Here is a 25,371-nt window from a genome sequence, read left to right as displayed (position 1 = left end):
TGCAGATCGTCATTCCCGGCCAATGGGAGAGGCAGGAAGTGTCGCGGCCCAGGACACCACTTCCCGCAGCTCCCATTGGCTGCAGATCGTCATTCCCGGCCAATGGGAGAGGCAGGAAGTGTCGCGGCCCAGGACACCATTTCCTGCAGCTCCCATTGGCTGCAGATCATCATTCCTGGCCAATAGGAGTAGTGGGAAGCAGCTCAAGAGTGGGACACCACTTCCCGCAGCTCCCATTGGCTGGGAACAGTGATCCACAGCCAATGGGAGGGGTGATCATTGATACCTGCAGCTGTGCAGGTAAATAGAGCGGTGGGGGCCCACCAGGAGCTGGCCCATGGGCCAGTATTTGCCCACCCCTGCTCTAGAGAAATGCAGAGCGAGCCCTTGTGTTGAGTTAGCCCCGGAGGGGAAGGGAAGCGGGGGCGTCCTGGCGCAGGGCTCCAGCAAGAGCTCACTGAGCGGTGGCAAAAGCCAGCAGGGAGCTCGTGAAAGAGCCAGCAGGGACCCCGGACAGGACCTGTCAAAAATGGGAAGTTCCTGTCACCACGGGTTAGCCCTGAGCGAGCAGCACTGCCCCAAGACAGGCCGTGCAGCTGTGGGACTGGGAGGAGCCCTTGCCCCCTCCCTGAGCAATGCCCGTGCCAGCTCCTGGCTCCCAGCGCCCTTCCAGGTCATCCCAGTTCTGACCTGCTGTCCTGGCTCTGGATCTCACTTGACAAAGCCCTGACACTCTCCTCAGCCCAGACTCCTGGAAGGGACGAGCGGGGGCCGGAACTCACAGGGATCCTCTTTCCCTGGGGTGATCCGCAGAGCAGCCTCGTCGTCCCCCTGCATGGGGTGCAGCCCCCACGCCCCACTGCCGTTGGCCCAGCGCTGCAGTGGCTAGGATCCATGGCACCTTCTCCAGACCTAGCAGGCAGCTTCTCGGCCCGTGTGGTCCTGTCGTGCACGGAGCTGCCCCTGCCCACGCCGCGGAGGCTGAGGTTGATGTGCCCGGGTCGCCCGCCTGGCGCTGGTGGCCGTCTGCGTGTGCAAGCTCCGTGGCTGTAGCAGAGAATCCCAATTGATTTGCACGGAGTAGCAACTCGGTTGCAGCTGGCTCCATCTCATTGTGACGACACGGCGCTCACTCGTGTTGGGGGCGCCTGCCAGCAGGGCCATCTGGACACCTCTCAAGCCGACCTGCAGCTTCTGCTCTTTGCTTTCTTAGCCCTGCATGGTAGCCTGGGTCGTTGCCTACCTCTGCTGTAGAGTTGCCAGATACCTTCACAAAAAAATCCCGAACAGGCAGGAAAAGTTGGTTGAGCCAAAAAAAAAAAAAAAAAGTCACTGCGCCTTTGAATGACCGCGCTCCTCACTCCCCCCCGCCCTCGCAGACGCCACTGTCTTCCGTCCGAGGAAAACAGAATTTTTTTTTTACCAGACAGAAGGCCAAAATACCGAACTGTCCAGGTGAGAACCGGACACCTGGCAACCTACTGTGCTGAGGATGGGCCATGGGGGAGAAATGGCCTGGAAGCGGAATTTCTCTCTGCTCCTCAATGACTGTCGCAGGCAGGAATTCTTGGGGTTAAAGTCAGTGCAGGATTCCTGGCAGGCCTTTGGATGCCTCTGAGAGCATCCTCCCGCTGTCGCTGTGCACTCTGGGTAGCTATGAGAATCAAATTCCCCATGTTACTGGATTCTCCTGTGGATTCTCCACGCTCCACCCCAGAAACAGCTGCATTTCAGTGGTGGATGGAATTATTCCTGTTGGTGGTTTATAACTACCTTGGTACAGTCAGGAAAGTGCCTTTTGCCCGAGAAGAGCTAGAGGAATGGACGATTCTTCTCCTTCTCCCATCTGTGGTCCAAACCAATCGTTTCTGTGTGATCTCTTCGCAGTCGTGGAGGGGGTGTAGGCAAAATTTCCCTCCTTTAATATTTTGGGTTATTAAATAACTTCTTTTAAAAGCAATACTTAAGATTTTCCCAGTTTTTCTGATGCTGTGATCTTGGGCAAAACTTTAGTTAACACAAAGGAGGGGCTGAGGATGTCTTAACTAGGGTTACCATACTTGAACTTTCAAAAAAAAGAGGACACTCCGTGTATATTATATAACACATTAATACACCGTGAGTTGGCAGATACTGATACAGATATACTCCCTCTCAGGAGCGCCCTCTTTTTTGAAAGTTCAAATATGGTAACCCTATCTTAACTGGAGCAATATGTTTCCCAAACACACACACCGATTTCAGCCTGAATGTCTTTTCTTTTAGATGAAGCATAACCGCAAACAAGAAAGAACAAAAGTAAAGCCTTCAGGGGAGAGGCCCAGTGGGTGCGCGCACCCTTGTGACAGTCTGCACTGAGCTGAGCCCAAAATAGCTGCCTGCCGCACTCGACAGTAGAGGCCTTAAGGTGCTTTTGTCCCGCTCGGGCGGGTCATGCGCCTGGTGGGCTGGGTGGCCTGCAGAGGGGTCATTGGCAATGTTTGGGGCCTGTGTGGGTAGCTAAGATGTTGGAATCTCTTTGTTTGCGCCTGCACTTCCTTTGGTTCAGAAGCGAGAGCCAAAGTCCCAGGTGAAGAGGGAATCTTTGGGTTTGTGTCTATCCGAGACTCCAGAGTTGTTACAAAGTTGGCTTTTAAAACCAGTTTCTTGGGGCTCTCTTCACACCCTCCCCACGGTGGCGTTTCCCAGAAGGGGGCTTCTGCCCCTGTACTTTAGGGGTGGGGCCAGACCCCCGAATCCTTCTCAGTCCAAGCTCTTGCTGCAGTCAGTGGTGGCTTGCCTGAGCTACTGGCCTCTGGATCCACTCCAAGGAGGCTGCTCCCACGCTACCTTCCAGCATGGAGTGGCCAAGATTTCCTCCTCTCTCTTTCTGCTCCTGCGCCTCCAGTCTGGGAGCTCATGCGAACCAGACCCACGGCGCTCTGACCTAGAGCTCGTTCAGTGTAGCAAGCCCAGGGCAATTCACCAAGGATGTACGGAGAGTGAGATGCCGGTTACATCTGGACAAGTTGTTACCAGTGCAGGCTGCAGCTGGATTAAATTCCTCAGCCGGGAGAAATCAGCAGCTTCTATTAAAGTCTCCCACGTGTCTTCCCCGTAAGCTGAGTTTCTGCTGCTGCTTCTGCATCTTGCTGGTCCATTTCCAGAGAGCGGAGCTGGGATTCTATCCTGAAGCGTTTCTAGCTGGGCTGTAGGTGAATGCAGTCTGCTGGTACGGCCACACCTCCAACCCTTGTTTTTCTGGGTGTAATAGAAAGGGCAGCTGTGGCCAGATGAGACTCTAGGAGCCATGTAAGGTACCGAGAGAAAACTGGAAACCCATGCTCTGAGCCTCCCCTGTCCAATAAGATGTAAAGCCGAGGCCCTGACCAATGTTCCCTCTAAGATTTTCCATTTATGTGCAGAATAAATATTGTTCTGTGCGCCAAGGCATGCATAGATGTGCACCACCAATAGAAACACATGTTGCTGGCTGTGGTCAGCTGAGGGCGCTCTGCCAAGCAGCTGGGCGGCACCTGGATCTCTCTTGGGCGGCCGCCCCAGTGCTCAGCTTAGAGGGAACACTGATCCTGACTTTGTGGTTATTACCCAGCTCACGGCTCTGCCTACGAGGGAAGGAGTGTTCCTGGCCGTGTCGCTAGGTGGGTAGAACGCTCGCCTTCACTTCCTGTCCAAAGCTGCTGCGGTTCACTCGTGTGACTGCGCCGGCGCCTGCCGGGCTGCACTCGAGAGCTGGCTGCGTTCCGGTGGCGGGGCGGGGTTCTTCCGAGGTGCGTCCAGTAAGGCTTGCAGAGCACCGGGGAGCCCTGCGCGGGAATGGGGCTGCCTCCCTGCAGATCGGCGCCCGCGCTCTGTGTTTCCTCCTGGAGCTGCCGGCCCGATTCAGCACAGCGCTCCCGAGAATGCCCCTGAAGTGCAAGTGCACCGCTCGTGGGATTAGCCCTGAGCGTGCGCGTCGGGGCCTTTCTGCACCGGGGCCTGTTAGCGAGCCCAGCTGACGGCGTTTGCTGGGATGGTTCGGTGACTCAGGCGGCTCCTTCCTGCCGGAGCAAGGGAAAGTGGGTGGATGCCAAAGCGTTCTGTGCGCTGCTGGCACGCCGGTCGGGCGACCGTCTTCCCAAAGGGAAAACGGGGCACCGCAGGGGGCTGGCCCAAGCCCTGCCCCCCCAGAAGCTGGGGCTGATGTCACTGCTCGCTGCCCCGGCATGTTTCCCGGCACCCCACTGTTCTCGGACTGCGGGGGCATTCGTCCCGTTCGCTCTTGTCAACTTAGTTAAACTTGGCGGGCAGGAGCAGCCAGGGCAAATGCCACTTCTGCCAAAAGCGCCGGGACTGGGCTTAACAAAGGGACGGTCCCGGCCAAACCGGAACAGGGGTCTCCCTACAGCGGGCTGCAGAGGGAAATCGGCGCCCGGTGTTGCCGCCAGTGCGGGTCTCCCGTGCAGGCGGTGCCAGGGGAGCTGAATTCTCCTGCGGTGGCGCCACAAGACACGAGCCCCTTTCCTACGTGGGGTTCCCTGCAGCGCCGGACGGCCCCGGGGCAGCATCCCCGTTGGCAGCAGCGCCCGCCGTTCGCCGGGGCCTGCGTCATGGCTTGTGCTGTGTGGCAGCCGCAGCTCGAGAGGCGCTGGGCAGCACTGAACACGGCCCGTGGGCCCTGACTCTCTGCACGATCAGCCCTTTTAACGAGCGTGAAAACACCGGGGCTCCCGTGACCCGCCCCCTTGTGCGAGTGTTTATCTAGCAGGGCCCGATCCGGCCCTGGTGTCTGGCTTGGACGGGGGGGGGGGGCCGAGCGCACGGCCAGCGTGGCGAGGGGGAAACATCTCGGAGAGACGCCAGCCGGGCCATGTACCAGCCCCGCACGGGCCCCGTTTGGACGCCAGTTGTTCCATGCACGATGCCGCTTGGCGGACGGTGGCTCCGGCTGCGTGTTCGCGGGTGGCGCCCACAGCCCGGAAGGCGCTGTCTGCATGCGTGGGAAGCGCAGGCCCTGCCCCGCAGAGCGGCCAGGCTAAGGGAGGGCTGCCTGTCCACACGGTCTGTCTGCACGCGGACTCCAGCGCGAAGCCTTTGGGTAGCTCCGTTCGGTCTGCAGCTCTGTCTCCCGGGGGCGATTACGCGCCAGAACACTAGTCTGGCGCTGGCGGGGGAGGGGAAACGGGAGGTGTCGGAGGAGGAAGCCAGGCGAGAGTTTGGGGAACCCTCCTGCAGAGCACACGTTTGGAGGCTGCCTGCAAAGCACGAGCCAGGGATCAGCGGCCTCCTGTCTGGGGCGGCTTAGGGAGCTCCAAAGGGGCCAGAGGGGGGCCCCAGCGAAGGCAGGGAGATCTATCCCCCACCCCACTTCCAGCGCTGCCCAGGGAGGGCCCTGCCGGTCCCATGCTCCCCTGGAGCTGCTGGGACTCCTTTCTCACTGGCTGTCCGCAATCCCAGTGCAGCGAGGGTGGGAATCAAAAGAATTCCACTCGTTTTCCAAGGGATTAGCCCTTTCTTGAGCCCGGTAATCGCCCTGCTCCCCTCCCCGCCCCGGCACTGCCTGCTCGCCACCTGCCTCGGGGAGGGGGCTTTGCAGGAGGAGGCGCTGCCCCCAAGACAGAATGGGATTTGTGCCCGTTGGAAAATAACCGAGCTTTGATAGAATGTGTGTGTGTGTGGGGGGGACGTGTCTGTTTTCTGGGGACCCAGCGTTAATAACAATAATGCCCACCTCTTACAGCGCTGTGCATCAGGAGACCTCAGAGCGGTCTACAAAGAAGGTGTCATTATCCCCACTTTACTGATGGGGAAACTGAGGTACAGAGAGACATGACTTGCTCGGGGTCACCCAGCAGGCCAGTGACAGAGCCAGGAATAGAACCTAGGTCTCCTGGATCCTAGCTCCGTCCACTAGGGTCCGCTGTCTGTCCCACTAGGTCTTTGCATGCGGTTAGATTCAGATTCACTTTGAAGACAGGGAATTGAACCAGTAAACAGGCGTGGATCCCTTGACGTAGCAGTCGTGTGATGCCCTGGCTTATTTGTGCATGCCATTGTCTTCTAGTGGATGTAATCTCAGCTGCTCCGCTGCGTGTCATAGGCCCTGTACTGTGAACAGCAGATGGAGATTCTTTAGCTCAGTGTGGCGGGCTGGTTTTGGCTGGCTCGAGGTTCCCATGGGGCATATTGCCAGCAGAACAGTTCCTAGGAACGGGAATTTGCAGATACTTGGCCCTTAGAGCATTACATGTCTGCCCCAGGGGGTCACTGGCCACTGTCATCACCTCCCATTTGACACATGGGAGACCAAGGCGCCGAGAGAGCAGGTCGGCGGCAGAGCCAGGGGTGGGGTTTGGGATCCTGCCCCATATCTCCTGCCCCATTCTCAAGCCACTAGTTAACGTAGCCTCTCTCCCTACCCCTGCTATGTGGGCTGGCCCCTGGCTGGAAGCTAGTGCTTGGCCCAGGCAGAGCCAAGGGGCCCGGCTGAGAACGTGGCCACCTCATGGACACATGCCCCTGGCAGGGATCCGGCTTGTTGGATGCTGTCGACCTCTCTCCTGGCTCCGAGCAGGGAAGCAGATGGAGCCGTGGGTGACGCATGCAGACAGCCCCACGTGCTCCCCGTTGGGGATGTGTGCCTGAGCCACCCAGCCGAGGCATCCCACGGGTGCACCTGTCTGCGGGAAAGGCCCCCGGCGCCCTGGCCTGGAGGGGTCGGATCCTGCGTCCCAGGGCTTGCAAGATGAGCCCCAGAACCAGGGCTGGGGGTGGCTCTGCGGGGGATCGGAGCCGGCAGCGTGGGGCTGTAGGGTGCCCCAGGGAGCAGAGGGCGCCGAGAGCCCTTTCCTGCCTTCCTGCCCTGGGCTCCTCTCCCAGCCCTTAGTCCCCCACCCCGGTGCGTGGCCCCCTGCCCCCCTTCTCAGCAAGGGGGACTCTGCTCCCGGCTGCCTGGTGTCCTCCCTGCCAGGCCCTGGAGGAGGGACGCTGCAAGGGGGAATTCGCAGACTCCCCTTGTGTCTCGCCGCACGGCAGCTGCAGCCGGGCTCTTGCACTTTTCCATGGATTGTGCGACAGAGCAAGCCCTGCCCGCGTGGCAGATGGTGCTGGCCTGCCCTTCCCAGGACTCCCCTTCCCGGAGGGAGCTCGATGAATATTCAGCAGTGAGAGGCAGAGGGGGGCTCCCCGAAGAGCAGGGGGAGGGGGCAGGCCCTGCCAGCCAGCAGGACTGGACTCCCTTATGCCCTCCCCGCTCAGGGGGCAGGGACCCTCGTGCTGGAGAGGGGCGGGGAATGCTGACAAGCGAGGCACACCGCGGTGTAGGAGGCAGGTGGGGGGGCTGTTTAGCCCCAAGGTGTGTGGAGGGAGGGAGGGAAGGAGTTTGGTCTGGACAGGTCGCCAAGCTCTCCGGGATCTGTTCTTGGTTCTGCCTGACTCTGTTACTCCCGGGCAAGTCACCGTGCCTTGCTGTGCCTCAGTTTCCCCCTCTGAAAAATGACAATCATCTTGGAGGCTGTGAGGCTCGGGCCAGGCCCTTGCACAAAAGGTAGCCGTGTCCGCTCATGTGTGTGGCTGTGTCTAGACTGGCAAGTTTTTCCGCAAAAGCAGCTGCTTTTACGGAAAAACTTGCCAGCTGTCTACACTGGCCGCTTGAATTTCCACAAGAACACTGACGATCTCATGTAAGAAATCAGTGCTTCTTGCGGAAATACTGTGCTGCTCCTGTTTGGGCAAAAGTTCTTTTGCGCAAAAGGGCCAGTGTAGACAGCTCAGATTTGTTTTGCACAAAAAAGCCCTGATGGCGAAAATGGCGACGGGGGCTTTCTTGCTCAAAACCGCGTCTAGATTGGCACGGACGCTTTTCTGTGGAAGAGTGTCCGTGCCAATCTAGACGCTCTTTCCTGAAAATGCTTTTAACGGAAAACTTTTCCGTTAAAAGCATTTGTGGAAAATCATGCCAGTCTAGACGTAGCGTGTGTGTGTGTGTGTGTGTGTGTTTCGTGTGGCATTTCTAAGACCCCACTGGAGGTACCGTGATGCTGACCTGAAAGCACTTTTGAAGACACCGATTTTGTCATGGAGGGACCCAGTCTGAGTCCAGCAGAAGCGCCTTTTGGCCAGTGCAAGCCTGGTCTTCATGTGGCGGGTTTAGGGGCTGCTCCACCCGTCTACCCAGATCTGCACAGTGGGGGGAAGGACACGGGGCAACAGGGAGGAGCTCACCAGAGCTTTCTGAGGTCGCCCTGGCCTTAGCCAGTGTTCACAGAGTGCTCCGAGGCCTCCTGTTTCTGCGTTAGTGACCCGTGGCGCTTTCCTAACTCATTGCAAGCCTTCGGTAGTGCTGAGAGGAGGGGAAACTGAGGCAGAACGCGGGGCTTGGACTTGCCCCGGATCACAGGAATCGATGGCAGAGCCAGGAATAGAATCCAGGAGTCTAGTCCCTGAACAGGCGCCTCCCTTTTGTAGGGATTTCTGGCAATAATCCCCCCGACTCCTTGTTCCACCTGTGGCCGGGCAGTGTGTGCGGGGGGCCCTGCCCTGACTGGAGTTCCGCCAGGGTGACACCGCCCAGCGCCCTCCCGCCCCGGCTCCGGGTGTCTGTCTGTCCGCCCAGCCGGGGGATCCTGACTCCGGAGCTGTCTCTGCCCCGACCTGCGGGAAAAGCAGCTGCTGCCCTGACACTGGAGTGGAAGTTGGGCTAAAAACCCGCCGGCTCCTGGCTGTTCAGTCGGGGTTTGGAGGAGAGCAAGAGGCCTGCTCCCTGGCGCTTCCATGGGCGCAGGCCGACAGCTCCCCTGGGTTCCCAGGCCCCTCCCCATGGGAGCGGGGGGCAAGCCCCCAGGCTGCCGGGGCCCTTGCAGATGCTGAATCGCTCCAGGCAGCTGCCCTGGATGTCGGTTCCTGGAAGCCGGGCTGGGGGGGGGGGGGTGTTTGCTGGTCTCTTCCCACCCTGGACAAGCCTCTGTGCTCGGGAGCAGACGCGGGGCCCGAGGGACGGGGCAGGGCGGGGGCGGGGGTGGGGCTGCTTTTCTTTTCTCAATGAAAGGACTGTGCAGTTGGAACAGCTGGGGGCTGGAATTCACGCCCCTGCCGGCCTCCGAGGAGAGGCAGAGGGAGAACCAGGGAGCCAAGATCCCTCCCCCCACTGTGCCCCGCTCTCCTCCTCCTCCCCCCGTCCTTGAGTTCACACTTCTTCAGCCCGGCTCTCCGGATGGAGGCTGCGGCATCGGCGGCGTCTCCGTGCGGCTGGTTTTGTGCATCTTCCTGCCGGAACCCCGGGCACAGATGAGCGCGAAGGAGCGAGGGAGTGGAGGGTGCCGGGGATGCTGAATGCTGGAGGCAGCTGGAGGAAGGCAGGAGCCCCGGCTGGGACCCCTTGGCTGCAGAGCCCCATCTCCCGAAAGTCCTTTGGGGCCAGAGCCCCCCAGCCGTCGGGATGGTGGTTTTCCTGGGCCGGAATCTCCCCTCTCTCCTGGCGCTGTTTAAGAAGAAAGGTGAGTCCGGCCTCCGGACGTCCCTTGTCCTTACGTGACCCTGGCTGTTGGAGAGCTCCAAGCCCTCCGCTGCCAGGAAGCGTCCCTGCCCCCCTTGTGTGGGGCCGGGCTGGCTCCCCGAGGTGGGGTGGGAAGGCTCCTGTTCTAACTGGCTGCCTCTCTGGCTCGGGCCGGGAAGGTCACCCCAGCAGCTGCTCTGGTTAGGAAGTCAGTGGAACCAACCTGCGAGCGGCTTGCTGCCTGACGAGGACTCACGGAGCCCACCTGGGCTGGGGGCGCGCTCGCGGGGGAATCCCAGCAGTCCAGGGCTTGGCCGGGGTGTGCCCGGTCACCGGGGGTGGCTTGGGGTCCTGGGTGAAGGCATCCCCCCCCGCGGCGGGTGGGAGAGCTCCCGCAAACTGGGCTGTGCCTGTCCCCGCTTACCCAGCCTGCGTGGGCCCAGCGCTTCCTGCCCCGGCCGCCTGCAGCTGCCTGGCGGGGAGAGACTCTTTCTGGGCAGCTTAGCAGGGTGGAATCCGTCCTATTGTCCTGTGGCCCCGTCCCCATTGTGCTGAGCTGCGGCAGCGGCCTGGCTTTCCTCGGAGTGCAGGCAGGGTGTGTGTGTGCGTGCGTGTGTGTGCACAGCAGCAGGGATGCTGTGGGGCGGGGCAGGGGGTGCGTGTGTTGTTCTCCTGCTCTTTGGGCTAGAGGCCCTGCACCGTGTGTGTGTTGCGTGTTGCGTGTTGCTTCCACTGCCTCTCTCGGCCGCTTGTTTTCTCCCTTCCTTCTTCAGCACAAAGTTGTTTTTCTCCGGGCTGCTGCAGGGCAGCAAGAATGAGATGAGCCTGAAGGGCAGGAGCCGTAGGCTGAAGGGGGAGAGCCGGGCGAGCTGGCGCCCAGCTGTCTCCCAGGGTAGGTGGTGGGAAGCCAGGGCCCCTGCAGAGCCCACCCAGGGCAGCTAGCGAGAGCCAGCAGCGGCGGGATGGAGGCTGTTGTGAACAGGGAACCCAGCGCTGGGCACCAGGAAAGTGGAGCCTCGGCGCTCGAGGAGGAGACTGCCCATTCAGAAATCTGGGTTCTGTTCCCAGCTCGACTGGCTAGACGACCGTGCGCCGGTCTCCGCCTCCCTCCGTGCCTCAGTTTCCCCCATTCTAAAAAGACAGTCCGTGTAAACCCTTCTGTGCCTCATCGGGGGGTTGTGGGGCTCAGTTGATTCCTGTGTTCGATGCGTCCGGCGGGAGTGCGGTACGGGGCACCAATGCCGAGAGGGGAATCCTCCGCTTTATTACTCGTCTCACATCAGCCTCTCGCCCCTTCGCCGGTGGCAAACCTGCGTCCAAGGTACGAACTCGCCTCCCCTTGGCCGAGGGTTGGGCCTGGGGTCTGCAGCCTCCGCTTTGTCCTCGGGCCAGCGGGGGCGAAACTCCTCGGGGTGGCAGCCCTCCGGCAGCCTGTCTCCGTGGTATCGGTCCGGGAGACAGTAACAGCAATATCCACTCTCCAGGCTGGACGGAGAGGCAGAGGGGTGCTTATATCGGTGGGCCCCTCCTTCCCGCGTGGAAATAGCTTTCCTGGCAAAACTGCCTCTGTGCTCGCGCTCACGCTGCTGTAGCTAGTGATAGAAAGTCACACCCCTCACGGGCGGTCAGAGCGGGCCAGGCCCAGCAAAGCGAGGGATGCCCAGGCAGCCGAGTAGAGGCTGGGAAGCCAGAGCCCGTAGGTTCTGCTCCTGGCTCTTCCACCGACTCTGGGCCAGGGAGTCGTTTCCCCATCTGTGACGGGCGTCATCACCCAGGAATAAATCCCAGCGGGTTTGGGAATGGAAAACTGGTCCTCCGGCTTCAACTCAGATCCACAGGTGCTCTGCCATTCAAATGTGAGGAGAATCTCCTTTAGTTATTAGCCACATTGGGGCTATGACACACAGTTGAGCAATACTGATGCCAATCCGTGGGAGGCGACGATGCCCCCCTCAGCTAAGGTATTGCAATATCTGCAGGGCGAGAGGCAGTTGTGATCACGGGTAGCTGGTTAAATGGTTACCAGGTACCCGGAAGCAGCCCCCTGCCCGGGGCCCAGCTGCGGGCAGAGAGCTGCTCCAGCCCCACTGAGCCCCCCACGCGAGCGGGTGGGAGCTGGCAGGAGGGGAGGGGCAGGGGCCACAGCTGGGCTGGCGCAGTGTGAGTGTGTCCTGTGCTTTGAGATGGTCAGAGCTCGGGGCTTGGATAACGTGGCCAGTGCAGCATTAGTCACCGACGGGCTCGCGGTGACGCTGCAAACAGCAGGCCCATGCTCCTTAAGGGCCGTCGCGCAGGGCCGGTGTCTCAAGGCGGATGGATCACGAGATGACGCCAAACGGCCCCCGGGGCCCACGCTCTCGGCGCCGGTTGCTTTAGGGCTGGCGCCTGTTGTCCCGGAGGAGCCTGCCGCTCACAGAGATGGAGTTGGAGGCTGGGCGGAAGGGGAGGGGGGCTCTGGGGAGGACTCTCCCCCATGCTGCCGCGGCCTGTCTCTTTAAGCGGCCCCGCGCGGCAAGGTGCACAGATATTTCTGGTATCAGTCATGTGATGCGCCCTGGGGAGCTTTCGCTGGCTCCGTGCATTCGTTTTAAAGGCACAGGCGCCGCTTCCAAAAGAGCCGAGTCAGACCCACGGCCAGGCCCTGGGGGCGGGGAGGTATCGGGTTCCCCCGGCAGCGCCGGGCTGTCAGAGGAGCCATGGACGCAGGATGTGCACACGCCGGGCGGGCTCGTTGGCTCCTGCTCGGGCCGGGCCGCGGGGAGGGGGACGCCGGCCGAGGCAGAACGCCCGGGGCTCCTCCTAGGGCAGGGACGGCGCTCGCCACCCACGTCGGGGGAGCTCCCCTGCTCGGGGTGTGAAAAGGCCACACCCCGCAGTGACCCGGCTGTACCAATGCCCCCCCGCCGGCAGTGCGATGGCGCCGTCCCTCGGCGGCGCGGGGTCCTCGCCGAAGTGGCCTCGCTCTAGCCGGGGCCCGGCCCCCCGCGGCGGATGGGGAACCTCTCGACACGTAGGCAGGACGGTCCCAGGCACGGAGGGGCCGGGAGTCAGTTCCCGGCTGTGGCTCTGGGCTCTGCCCCAAATCCACCCCAGGCCTCGGACTCTGTCTGGACGGGACGGGACGACCCCTCCTGGCCTGCAGCGGGACTGGGGGGCTGGGTGAGAGGCAGGCGCCCGTGGCGGCCCGTTGGGGTGGCCGGGGAGAGGTGGCAGCAGGAGCAGGTGGGGGCCAGGAAGCCAAGGCCCTGGTGCGTCCAGGGGACTCGCACCTGCTGCCTCCCCGATGGCCCCCCCGCATGGGCACCTGTTCGACCCCCAACCCCCGGCCGTCTCGGCGAGCTCTTGCTGGGAGCCACGCGGCCCAGGGGGACGTCCCACGGGCTGCGGCGGGGCTGGAAGCCAGGCGCCAAGAGCTGCTCCTCGCCACCCAAACGATCACCCGTCAGCCCCCTCCTCGCCCCAGCCGGGCCCTGGCCGCCCCCCCACGGCCGCATCAGGCTCCCGGCAGGCCAGGGGGCTGCTCTGCTTTCACCTCGCCGGTCGTGCTGCTGGGGGGACCCTGGGCCTGGAGCTGCCTCTGGCCGTCTCCTGCCAGGAGCCCCCCCCCCAGGCGCCGGGGCCTGGACCAGGCCTGACCGATCCCTGTTGCCTCCCCAGGCTCTGCCAAGGCTGAGAACGACAAGCGGCTGAGCGTCCAGTACCGGGCGGGCGGGGAGCGGCCCGACAATGTCTTCTTCCCCCGCAGCCGCCCGCCGCACCTGGAGGAGCTGCACCACCAGGCCCAGGCGGGGCTCAAGTCTCTGCAGCACCAGGGTACGTGCCCCCCTGGCCAGGTCCTCTGCTCTGCTCCGGGCAAGCGTCCCGGGGAGGTAGAAGGGGGGCTGTGTGGATGGGGGGCTGTGTGCTCCCTGGGGGGGGCTGTGTGCTCCCGGCCTCCTGGGGGGGGGGCTGTGTGCTCCCGGCCTCCTGGGGGGGGGGGCTGTGTGTACGGGGGGCTGTGTGCTCCCGGCTTCCTGGGGGGGGGGCCTGTGTGCTCCCGGCTTCCTGGGGGGGGGGCTGTGTGGACAGGGGGCTGTGTGCTCCCGGCTCCCTGGGGGGGGCTGAGTGCTCCCGGCTCCCTCGGGGGGGGGGGGCTGTGTGGACAGGGGGCTGTGTGCTCCCGGCTCCCTGGGGGGGGGCTGTGTGCTCCCGGCTTCCTTGGGGGGGGGGGCTGTGTGGACGGGGGGCTGTGTGCTCCCGGCTCCCTCGGGGGGGGGGGGGCTGTGTGGACGGGGGGCTGTGTGGTCCCGGCTCCCTTGGGGGGGGCTGTGTGGACGGGGGGCTGTGTGCTCCTGGCTGATGGGGGGGGGGGGGGTTGTGAGGACGGGGGGCTGTGTGCTCCTGGCTCCCTTGGGGGGGGCTGTGTGGACGGGGGGCTGTGTGCTCCTGGCTCCCTTGGGAGGGCTGTGTGTACAGGGGGCTGTGTGCTCCCGGCTCCCTGGGGGTACAAATGGGGCACCCCCAGGCCAGAGTGCCCGGCGACCTTCCAAGGAGGCCGCGCTGGTGCAGTCGACCCACTGGGGGGAGGGGAGCCAAAGCAGGAGGGTGGGGCCCATAAATGTGATTCTCCCCCCACCTCCCTCCCTCCCCCAGGCCCAGTGTGCACCTCCCCCAGCCGGCCCCCACACAGGGACTATGACCCACGGTACCCCCCCCCCCCGGCTCGGCAGCGGGAGAGACATGAGCCTCCGACAGGCGGGGGGGGGGGGGGCGGCTGGGTTTGTGTCTGACCCAAGTCCAGGGGAGGCGGCGGGGGCGGGTGTTGATCTGCTGGAGCCACGGGGCCAGTGTCCCCAAGGGCTCAGGCCTCCTGCCGGGGGTGGGCAGGGCGCGGTGGTGGCCGCTCCGTTCCTGCGCCCCGGGCCCGCGTCGATGGGACCCCTCCTCCCTCCCGCCTCGCTGAGGGGCTGCTCTGCATCTTCCCTCTTCCAGAAAAACAAAAGCAGAGCCGGAGCGGCTGGGACCACGGAGACAGCGGCAGCAGCCAGGTGAGGGACTCCCTGCGGCTCCCTGCACTGCCCCTCTCCGGACCTCCTCGCTCGGGCGCCTTCCCACGGGGGGGCTAGAGGAGCCGGACCCTGGGGAGCTGGCGTCCGGGCAGGAAAATGCCCTTCCCTTGGGTTTATCTTGGCAGTAAGGGGCTGGAGGCAGGGCCGGCAGGTTTGCAGACGTTTTGGGGGTGCCCACAATGCCCAGCGCCTGCACCCCTCCCCCCCACCCAAGGCTCTGAGCAGGAGGTTGGGTGGGGGAGGGGTGCCGGCTCTGGGCTGGCGCCGGGGATTGGGGGGGCGGGCGTTTGGGTGCCGGTTTTGGGCTGGAGGAGTCGGGTGATTGAGATGCAGGGTGCAGGAGTCTGGTGGGTGCAGGCTCTGGTGTGGGGGTCCTGCCGTGGGAGGGAGGTCAGGGGCAGGATGCGGAGTGTGGGGAGAGAGTGCAGGCCCTGGAGGGTGTAGGGTGCACAAGGAGGTGTGGGGAGAGGGCGTGGGGGGGGCCACGCTTACCTGGGGCACCCCCCCCGACAGTGCCTCCTGGGGGGCAGGGGTCTCCAGGCCCTGCGGTCCCCATGCACCCCCCCGGTGTGTCTCCTGGTGACTGAAAATGTCCCGGGGGCCCATTGCTCGGGCTGCGCAGCGGGGCCAGGGCGGCTTTCTGCTGCTCATGTGGCCGGGGGGGCTGGCGGAGTGTTTCTCCCAGCAGCTGGATTAGTGCAGGGCCCAGAGGCACTGGTCCCCCTGCCGGCCCTAGGGATGCACACGCCAGCAGCCGCAGGGAGCCGTTCTGGCCCCTCTGCTGCCAGTGGGGGTGGCCGGGGCCCCGGGGGTGTGTTAAACCATGTGGGGGGGGGGTAAGTGAGCTAGGGGGCAGGGAGACCAGAGGGCGAGCCCCAGGCCTGGAATATTCCTGGTGCAGGGCACCGTGGGCCCATCTAACTCTCGGCCTGCCCCACGGCAGATCCTCTCAGGTCTGCAGCAGCCAGGAAACGCCCAGCCCTTTGGCTGGAGCTTAGCCTGGGCCTGTGCCCCTCCACTGCCCGCCCCTGGAGCTGCACGGGGGGTGTCTGGTCCCATCGCTCTTGGGCCTTTTGCCTCCTTCACCCCGTGGCGGCAGAGGGAGAGGCGGGAGGCTGTTGTGCCACTGGGGAAGGGAGCCCTGGGGGGAGCCCCCCAGCCAGCGGCTGGACAAAGCTCTAGCCTGGCAGCAGTGCAGGGCCGGGGGCTGGCTAGCGGCCTCAGTGCCCGTGAGGATGAGGGCGGGGGTGGGAGAAGAAGTGAGGAAGATGGACCGGAGGGGGGGGGGGCAGGCTGGTTTTCAGGGGGAGGCAGCAGAAGTAAACCCCAGGATGTTGCTGGCCAATGCTGCGGGTCCCCCGGTCCCGGCTGCAGCAGATCTCTGCCGTGGGCACCGCTCGCAGCCCCCCCCAGTACCCCTCCCTCCCTCCCAGTGCCCCCCCCCGTCCTGCCTATTCCTCTCCAGGCCACACCCCCAGGAGCCAGGCGTCTGCCCAGCGCTGCGTGCGGATCTCCTGGGTCCTGCCGGGCGAGGGGGGAAGGACTCGCCCAGTCGGCTGCCACTTGCTGCTAGGGGGGGCTGAAGTGGGCAGCGCCACCTGGTGCCAAGCCAGGCCCCTGCTGGCCATTCGTTCCCTCTGGCTGGGTTTCCTCTGAACACGCCCTGGGGCGGGGGGCTTCCCGCCTGGCCTCTCGGGCCCTGACTCCTAGTTGGGGGGGCTCGGCCTGCCCCCCGATGGGGCTGACTCCTAACACTTGGCCTCGGAGAAGGGGCTTTCTGGCCGCGAGGGGGGGACTCCGGCGCTGGGGAGCCGGGAGGGAAGCGTCTGTCCCTAGAAAGCTCAGGGCTTATAGGAGGCTCTTCTCCCCTCGCAGTCTTCCCACCCCTCCGTGGAGGACGATGAGCTCTCCTTCCGGAGCAGGACGCAGTCGTGCACGACCGAGAGCGCCTCCGAGGACGCCCTCTCCATCCGCTCGGAGATGATCCAGAGGAAAGGTACCCGCCGGGGGCGCGCTGGGGGCCCGGGAGGGCGAGCCGCCTGGCAGCATGCGAGAGCCACGCGGACTGGAGCTGGGCTTGGGTGGCCAGGCTGCTGCGCCCCTCTCCCCCGCAGCCTGCCCTGGGGCCAGAGGCTGCCGCTGGGATGGGGGCTGTGCCAGGGAGGGCAGGCCTGTAGATTGCGCGGCCCCGCGTACGCTCAGACCGCGGTCAGGGCCCCACTGGTTATCCTGAGAGCTTCCTCACACTTTACCAGGACTCAGTTTCCCCCCCGGGCAGCCCCAGTGGCTCCGCGGAGTCGGTTATTTCAATAGATGCACATCGAGCCTTGTATTCGATACCCAGCTACCGGACGGTGGCAAGCACTGGCCAACACGCGTCCAGACCGGGGGCAGCCTGCCCATCGTGGCCTGGCTCCCGCGGGGTCAGGAAAGCGCTGACAAAGCTCCCCTGGCCCAGGCGGATTTCGTGCGCTGACCGACACGCGATGGCGTTGCCGCTTCGTGGCCCTCGGTGAAGGTCAGCGGGGGCACCGGGCAGCTGCACGCTGCTTTCTCCAGGGTTTCTCCTTCTCTCGCTCGGCCGTGGCTTCCCCCAGTCCTGGACAAAGCATTTCTCAGCCGTGATTCACTGCCCCTGGCGCCCAGTTAGCCGTGTTATCCGCATCCCTAGGGCGGGGCCCGGCCCTGACATCAGAGAACACTGGTAGCTCCAAGGTTGCGACAAGATTGCCCCAAACAGTCCAGCTTTCTCAAAACCCAACCTCGAATTACAGCGATTGTTTACTTAGGTCTAACGGGGGCGTCTGTTCCTTCCGGGGTGGGTGTCTGGGTGGGCAACATCCGAGCGGTTGCTCCTTGCTTGCTAGCCTGGGACTTAAGAGCAGCCAGACGGGGTCAGACCAAAGGTCTGTCTAGCCCAGTGTCCTGTCTGCCGACAGTGGCCAATGCAGGTGCCCCAGAGGGAATGAACAGACCAGACGATCACATCCCACCCCTGTTGCCCAGGCCCAGTGTCTGACAAACAGAGGCTAGGGGGACCCTCCCTGCCCATCCTGGCTAATCGCCATTGAAGGACCGATCCTCCGGGAATCTATCTACCTCTTTTTTGAGCCCTGTTAGAATCCTGGCCTTCCCAACATCCTCCAGCGAGGAGTTCCACAGGTTGTGCGCTGCCTGAAGAAAAACATCCTCTTGTTTGTTTTGGACCTGCTGCCACTTAATTTCACGTGGTGATCCCCTAGTTCCCGTGTTGTGGGGAGGAGGAAATGCCGCCACTTTCTCCACCCCAGCCAGGATTTTATAGACTCTCGTTTCCCCCTCGAGTCTCCTCTTTTCTAAGCCGAAGAGACCCTGTCTCCTGGGGTGGCAGCCGGGTCCCACCCCCGTCGTTTCATTGCGTCACGCCTGCATTTCAGGTTCCACCTTCCGGCCTCACGACTCGTTCCCCAAGTCCTCGGAGAAGGCAGGGAAGAGGAGGAAGGAGAGGAGGACGACGGTGCTGGGCATCCCCCAGCACGTCCAGAAGGAGCTGGGTGAGCGGTGGGGGGCGGGTGAGGGCTCAGGGTCGGCAGCCACTCCATGTGCGCCAGCGAGCCAGGGCTCTCTCCCGGCCGAGACTTGGGCTCCAGGGGCAGGCTCAGAGCTGGCTTGTTCCTGGAGGTCCCTGTGCTCCCCCTTCGCAGGGGAGCGTCCAAGGAGCCGCAGGGAGGAATCGGAGGCAATAGGCACCCCCAGGACCCCCAGTCTGACCTGCCTGGCAGAGGCCACCCCCCAGCCAGCCTGGCAACCAGAATCACACCCTGGTATTACGGCCCCCAGAGGTGTCACAGGCAGCCCTGAGTCCCGGCCGTGGCCCCACGTACCCGGGGGAGAGCCCGGGTGCAATCAGCGACGGCCGCCCGCCCGCCGGGCTCGGTTATAACTCTGCTGGCTTTTCTCCCTCTTGCGCTCAGGTCTGAGAAGCAGCCACGAGCTGAAGAAACGCCCGGGCAGCATTTCCCCCCGAGACGGCGCCGGGCAGGAGGGGGCCCCCCCCAGCACAGCGGCCCCGCCCTCGGTGAACGGCAGCGAGCCGGACGGCTGCATGATCCGCATCCCCACCATCGACGGCAACCCGCCGGCCCCCCCGGGCGGCGCCCGCGTCTCCCTGCACGCCCTGGAGGAGGCCAGGTCGGACGCGGCCCTCCAGAGGCACATCGACCGCGTCTACCGCGACGACACGCTGCTGGGGAGGAGGACGGCCGCCAAGCTGTCTCCCTTGGTGAGGCCGAAGTCGCTGGCCGTGCCGGGCATGACCACCCACGCCAGCCCTGCCCCGGAGCCGCTGGGCCCTGTGATGTCCATTTCCCCGCAGGGCACCTACCTCTCCAAGATCATCCCCAACGCGGTGCTGCCGCCCATGGTGGACGTGGTGGCGCTGAGCCGGAGCAGCGTGCGGACGCTGAGCCGCTGCAGCCTCGTGTCCTCCAGCCCGGCCTCGGTCCGCTCCCTCACCCGCTTCTCGGCCCCCCGCAGCCGGGAGCACTCCTCCTCCAGCGACAACTGGAGCCACTCCCAGTCCACGGAGACCATCGTGTCCAACAGCTCCACCATCTCCTCGCACGGCGGCTCCGACCGCAAGGGGCAGGCTGGGCCGCGCGGCGAGGCCGGGCCCGACCCCGATCGGCTCGGCGTCCGCAGCGCCAGGCCCGCCTGCCCGTCCCCCGGCCTGCTGGCGGTGCGGCTGGCGGGCAGCAGCGGCAGGGCCTCGCCCGCGTACAGCACCAGCAGCGTGGCGGACGGCTCGGACACCGCCAGCCTGAGGAGCGACCGGTCCTCCGCCCGCAGCGTCTCCCTCAGGAAGATGAAGAAGCCGCCGGCCCCCCCCAGGCGCACCCACTCCCTGCACCAAAGGGCTCAGCCGGCGGGGGGGCCGACAGCGCTGGGCCTGCCCCCTAAGCCCCGGCGGGAGGGCAGCGAGCCGTGGGCGCTGCGCCTGGAGAGCCAGAGCCCCCTGGGCGAGGACGAGGTCTTCTCGCCCTGCTCGCTGAGCGAGACCAGCAGCCTCCGCTCCGACAGCCTGGCCTACTCGGCCGACGCCAGCTCCCCGGACGTGTCCCGCTGCAGCCCGCTGCCGGGGGAGAAGCTCCGCAGGGAGGGGGTGGCCGTCCTCCGGGAGCCGCAGGCCACCCTTCGGCAGGGCTCCCCCGAGGGCTTCAGCCGCACCATGTCCCCCTCCAGCGGCTACTCCAGCCAGAGCGGCACCCCCACCCTCCCCCCCAAGGGGCTCAGCCCCCCCGCCTGCTCCCCCGGCAAGAGGAGGCCCCAGCCAAAGAAACCCGAGAGGGTCTGCTCGCTGCAGTCCCCTGCCCTGTCCGTCTCCTCCTCCCTCACCTCGCTATCCTCCTCCGCCTCGGACCCCGCCCCGGCAGAGCCTGCGGCGCCCCCCGCGGGGCCTGCCCTCTCCTTGCAGAGCCGCTTGGACCGGTTCCTCATTCCCCCGCACCCCAAGGTGCCAGCCCCCACGTCTCCCCCGCCCACCGAACCCCGGCAGGCTGCGCCCCCTGCCCAAAGCACAGCCAGCCAGGAGGCCTCGGTGCCTCCCACGCCTGGCAGCAGGTCCCCCCCCCCATCCCCTCCCCCCTCCTACCATCCGCCGCCGCCGCCGGCGAAAAGGGCTGAGGCGAGCCCAGAGGTCCCCCACTCGGAGCCGGTCCGGGAGGCGCCTCTGGACCCCTCGTGGCCCCCTCCGCCCCCGCCGGCGCTGGATGAGCAGGATCTGTCCATGGCGGACTTCCCCCCGCCAGACGAGGCCAGCTTCTCCGCCCTGCCGGAGCCGCTCCCTGTCGCCGGAGCCCAGCCGGAGCCCGCGGGCTCAGAGCAGCCAGCCGGCCCCGCCGCAGCACCCCCAAGGGATGGCCCGGGAGCCGCCTCGCTCGCCTTCTCCGCCAAAGTCTCCTTGAGGATTCAGCAGCAACCGGGCCCCTTGGCGGGATCCACCCTGCCGGCGCCCGAGCCGCCCGTGGCCACGCCCCCAGCAGCGGCAGCCCCGCCTCCCGCCCCCGCGGCTCCCGCCCTGCACACCCCTCTCCAGCCTCAAGCAAGCCTTAAGAAGACCACGAATGGCCCCCGGCCGGACCCTAAGAAGGAGCCCGTCTCTCGAAGCAAGAGCAACTCCATGCCAAAGGAGGACGCCAACCTCCCCATCGTCACTCCCTCCCTGCTGCAGATGGTGCGCCTGCGCTCGGTCCACGTGGACGCCGGCCCAGGCAAGCAGGCGCCAGGCCAGGACGGGCAGGGCGCCAGCGGCGAAGGGAAGCCGGCTCAGCCTGCCCCCCAGAAACCCATCCGCAAGTCCCTGTCCCTGCGGCAGGCCCATCCTTCCAAAGACACCGTGCCTTTGAACCCGCTGCAGGAGGCCGTGCGGCTGAAGGCTTCCAGCTCGTCTTCCGGAGACGCCCCCGCCTCCCGCCTGGCGGACAGGACCAAGGGCAAGCAGCTGACTCTCCCAGGCCATGGCGCCTCTGGCCCGGAGCCCAGGACGGGGGAGGCCAAGGACGGCCAGGGGTCCCCCCTCCACAAGTCACCCGCCTCCACCGCCAGCTTCATCTTCGCCAAGAGCTCCAAGAAGCTGGTCATAGAGACGCCCTCTTCCCCGGAGGCCCAGGCTGACCTGAAGAAGAACTTGGTAGCCGAGCTGATGAATTACTCCGGGCAGCGCTCTGCAGGCCCAGCCCAGGCCCAGCCGGGCCAGGGGCCCCCTGGGAAGCCACAAGCACAGAGGAAGTCCGGCAAGATCCCACCTCCCATCGCCAGGAAGCCCTCGCTGGGTACGGGGCCGCCCCAGTCTCCAGTGAGCCCGAAGCCGCAGGGGGTGGACATGGGGAACTGTTCCCTGCCGGACAGAGCGAGGGCTCCCTCGGCAGAAGAGAGCAGGACTAAGAACCCGCCCTCGGTGAACGCGGCCCCCCCCGCCGAGAGCAGCAGCGGGCACCTGGCAGGCCCAGAGACGCCGGCGCAGCATCCCCCTGCACAAGGTACGGCGGGGTAGAGAACACCGGCCGTGGGAGGGGTGCCAGGCAGCTTCTCCTCTCTGCAGGTGCACCCCAGTCCCACCCTACAGCCCCGCCAGTGCCCCCCGTCCCGCCGGTGCACCCCAGCCCCACCCTGCAGCCCCGCCAGTGCCCCCCATCCCGCCAGTGCCCCCCGTCCCGCCGGTGCACCCCAGTCCCACCCTACAGCCCCGCCAGTGCCCCCCATCCCGCCGGTGCACCCCAGTCTCACCCTACAGCCCCGCCAGTGCCCCCCATCCCGCCGGTGCACCCCAGTCCCACCCTGCAGCCCCGCCAGTGCCCCCCATCCCGCCGGTGCACCCCAGTCTCACCCTACAGCCCCGCCAGTGCCCCCCATCCCGCCGGTGCACCCCAGTCCCACCCTGCAGCCCCGCCAGTGCCCCCCATCCCGCCGGTGCACCCCAGTCCCACCCTACAGCCCCGCCAGTGCCCCCCATCCCGCCGGTGCACCCCAGTCCCACCCTGCAGCCCCGCCAGTGCCCCCCATCCCGCCGGTGCACCCCAGTCCCACCCTGCAGCCCCGCCAGTGCCCCCCATCCCGCCGGTGCACCCCAGTCCCACCCTGCAGCCCCGCCAGTGCCCCCCATCCCGCCGGTGCACCCCAGTCCCACCCTGCAGCCCCGCCAGTGCCCCCCATCCCGCCGGTGCACCCCAGTCCCACCCTGCAGCCCCGCCAGTGCCCCCCATCCCGCCGGTGCACCCCAGTCCCACCCTGCAGCCCCGCCAGTGCCCCCCGTCCCGCCGGTGCACCCCAGTCCCACCCTGCAGCCCCGCCAGTGCCCCCCATCCCGCCGGTGCACCCCAGTCCCACCCTACAGCCCCGCCAGTGCCCCCGTCCCGCCGGTGCACCCCAGTCCCACCCTGCAGCCCCGCCAGTGCCCCCCGTCCCGCCGGTGCACCCCAGTCCCACCCTGCAGCCCCGCCAGTGCCCCCCATCCCGCCGGTGCACCCCAGTCCCACCCTACAGCCCCGCCAGTGCCCCCGTCCCGCCGGTGCACCCCAGTCCCACCCTACAGCCCCGCCAGTGCCCCCCGTCCCGTCGGTGCACCCCAGCCCCACCCTGCAGCCCCGCCAGTGCCCCCCGTCCCGTCGGTGCACCCCAGCCCCACCCTGCAGCCCCGCCAGTGCCCCCCGTCCCGCCGGTGCACCCCAGCCCCACCCTGCAGCCCCGCCAGTGCCCCCCATCCCGCCGGTGCACCCCAGCCCCACCCTGCAGCCCCGCCAGTGCCCCCCGTCCCGTCGGTGCACCCCAGCCCCACCCTGCAGCCCCGCCAGTGCCCCCCGTCCCGTCAGTGCACCCCAATCCCACCCTGCAACCCCGCCAGTGCCCCCCGTCCCGCTGGTGCACCCCAGTCCCAACCCGCAGCCCCGCCAGTGCCCCCCGTCCCGCCGGTGCACCCCAATCCAACCCTGCAGCCCCGCCAGTGCCCCCCGTCCCGCCGGTGCACCCCAATCCTAACCCGCAGCCCCGCCAGTGCCCCCCGTCCCGCCAGTGCACCCCAGTCCCACCCTGCAGCCCCGCCAGTGCCCCCCATCCCGCCGGTGCACCCCAATCCCAACCCGCAGCCCCGCCAGTGCCCCCCGTCCCGCCGGTGCACCCCAATCCAACCCTGCAGCCCCGCCAGTGCCCCCCGTCCCGCCGGTGCACCCCAGTCCCACCCTGCAGCCCCGCCAGTGCCCCCCGTCCCGCCGGTGCACCCCAATCCCACCCTGCAGCCCCGCCAGTGCCCCCCATCCCGCCGGTGCACCCCAATCCCAACCCGCAGCCCCGCCAGTGCCCCCCGTCCCGCCGGTGCACCCCAATCCCAACCCGCAGCCCCGCCAGTGCCCCCCGTCCCGCCGGTGCACCCCAATCCTAACCCGCAGCCCCGCCAGTGCCCCCCGTCCCGCCGGTGCACCCCAATCCTAACCCGCAGCCCCGCCAGTGCCCCCCGTCCCGCCGGTGCACCCCAGTCCCACCCTGCAGCCCCGCCAGTGCCCCCCGTCCCGCCGGTGCACCCCAGTCCCACCCTGCAGCCCCGCCAGTGCCCCCCATCCCGCCGGTGCACCCCAATCCCAACCCGCAGCCCCGCCAGTGCCCCCCGTCCCGCCGGTGCACCCCAATCCCAACCTGCAGCCCTGCCAGTGCACCCCAGGCCACTGGTGCACCCCCAATCCCAACATGCAGTCCGCCCACTGCAGCCCGGCCATGCACCCCAGTCCTGACCTGCACCTCCACTGCAGCCCTTCAGCGCACCCCAGTCCCAGCCGTTAGCTCCCTCCACTTCAGCTCTCTTCCAGCATCGCTCCTCTGCTGCCCTGCACCCCCCCCTCGCGCCAGCAGCAGGAACAGGGCTAGAACACAGAGGCCAGGGGTGAAAGTAACTTACATTTCTTACTGGTACTGTCCTATCACAGCCCCCATACAATAGTACCCGTAAGAAAGTTGAGTGCAGGGGACTCGGGGCAGAGGGTTGAGGTGTGTGTTGGGGGGTGCAGGAGTCGGGGTTGGAGTGTGAGGGGGGCTCAGGGCAGGAGACGGGGGGGGCTTAGAGCGGGGGGACATGGGGGGTGCAGGATTCAGGGCTGGGGCCTGGGAGGGGCAGGGGGCTCAGGGTGCCATTTCAGGGGTGGGAGAGGGCTGCAGCTGCACTTGCCCAGTGGTTTTTGTGACTAGGGAGTGAGGGCAAACTGCAGCCCCCCTGACCCCCCCCGAAATGAAGGCAGGAGGGAGGGGGCTCGGGGTGGGTGCCTTTAGCCTGCCCATCTAACCTGCTAGGTGGCCTGCCGGAAGCTGGGAGCGCCCTGCCCCCGCCGGCTGCCTGCTTGCATTCGCCTATGGCCAGAGGGTTTGCACCAGCCCGGGCAGCGGGTGTCGGCCACCCCGTTGGCTGACCCTGGGATCGAACCAGAGCTCAAAGCACAGGCTAGAGAGCAGCGTTCCCGTAAGCCGGGCGCTCTTGCGGCTGCTCAGCTAGGTTTTGTTTCTACTGGTGGTGCACATCTGCACGGGCCTTGGTGCACATTCATTTATTCTGCACATGGATGGAAAAAAAAATGTGCAGGTGGCTGGAAAAGAGCAGAGGGAACATTGCTAGAGACCTCCGCTCTGGAACAGGCTCATCGCTCCCTGACCCCTGGGTTACGTCAGCCCCACAGCAGCCGTGATCCGAAATGACCCTGCTGGACTCTGGAAAGCCAGGGGCCAGCTGGCCGTGGGGCTGGGGTGGATTTGAAGCAGCTGCCTGCCCTCCCCCACAGCTGAGCACGATCCGGCTCTAACGGGAATTGCTCTCCTTTCCCTGCAGACAGACGGGAGGAGACGGCCTGACGGACGGCGCTGCCCCGACCCGCAGGAACACAAATCTCTCAGGGACCCGAGCAGGCGAACAGAGGAGCCGGGAGCTGGCTCAGGGCCGCCACAAAAGGAAGCAAACAGCCTTAGCCGCCGATGGCCTTGATATTTATGCAAAAACTGGTGTTGGTTTCACTGTCTTCAACAATACAGCTTTAGTTGCATCTTTTGTAACCAACCCCCTGGAGTCCGGCCTCTGGCCCTTCACCTGCTGGATTTGCTGGATTTCTGTGAGGGGGAAGGCTGCAGAGGAACCGCTGCAAGGAAGGTGGAGGGGGGTATCAGACGGCCTGACGCACGGCCTGCTGGCAGGGAGGGGGCTGGGCTGGGGCTGGTTTTTCCACGGGGCGGAGAAGCTCGCTCCGTGCGCCTGAGCGGTCAAAGCACTTCTTCCAGAGGAGCCGACGGTGCGGCCTGGACGCTACGGAGCCGCCGGCGGACACGGGGCCGGCTTGCCGAGGAGCT

The 25,371-nt window shown here is 65.8% G+C and overlaps 1 protein-coding gene across 3 annotated transcripts in view; it reads left to right on the top strand.

The window, feature by feature from the left end:
• The window catches only part of NHSL3 (NHS like 3), a 50,259-nt gene extending 25,175 nt beyond the window's left edge, over positions 1 to 25,084 (top strand). For 2 of the 3 annotated variants that reach the window (XM_075908635.2, XM_075908636.2), the window contains exons 2-7: positions 13,130 to 13,285; positions 14,444 to 14,499; positions 16,396 to 16,516; positions 17,937 to 18,053; positions 18,474 to 21,536; positions 24,860 to 25,084. In XM_075908635.2, the coding sequence (XP_075764750.2) occupies positions 13,130 to 13,285; positions 14,444 to 14,499; positions 16,396 to 16,516; positions 17,937 to 18,053; positions 18,474 to 21,536; positions 24,860 to 24,882 (3,536 nt within the window). In that variant the 3' untranslated portion in view covers positions 24,883 to 25,084. Of the gene's footprint in view, positions 1 to 9,114; positions 9,474 to 13,129; positions 13,286 to 14,443; positions 14,500 to 16,395; positions 16,517 to 17,936; positions 18,054 to 18,473; positions 21,537 to 24,859 lie in introns of those variants that run through there. The other variant, XM_075908637.2, reaches the window with a different exon arrangement.
• The last annotated feature ends 287 nt before the right edge of the window (positions 25,085 to 25,371 follow it).

Source organism: Pelodiscus sinensis, chromosome 26 (genome assembly GCF_052426305.1).
Source record: "Pelodiscus sinensis isolate ZL-2025 chromosome 26, ASM5242630v1, whole genome shotgun sequence".
Classification (NCBI taxonomy): Eukaryota; Metazoa; Chordata; order Testudines; family Trionychidae; genus Pelodiscus; species Pelodiscus sinensis.
Note: the sequence above shows the minus strand (reverse complement) of the source record. Positions and strands in the feature narration are given on the sequence as shown.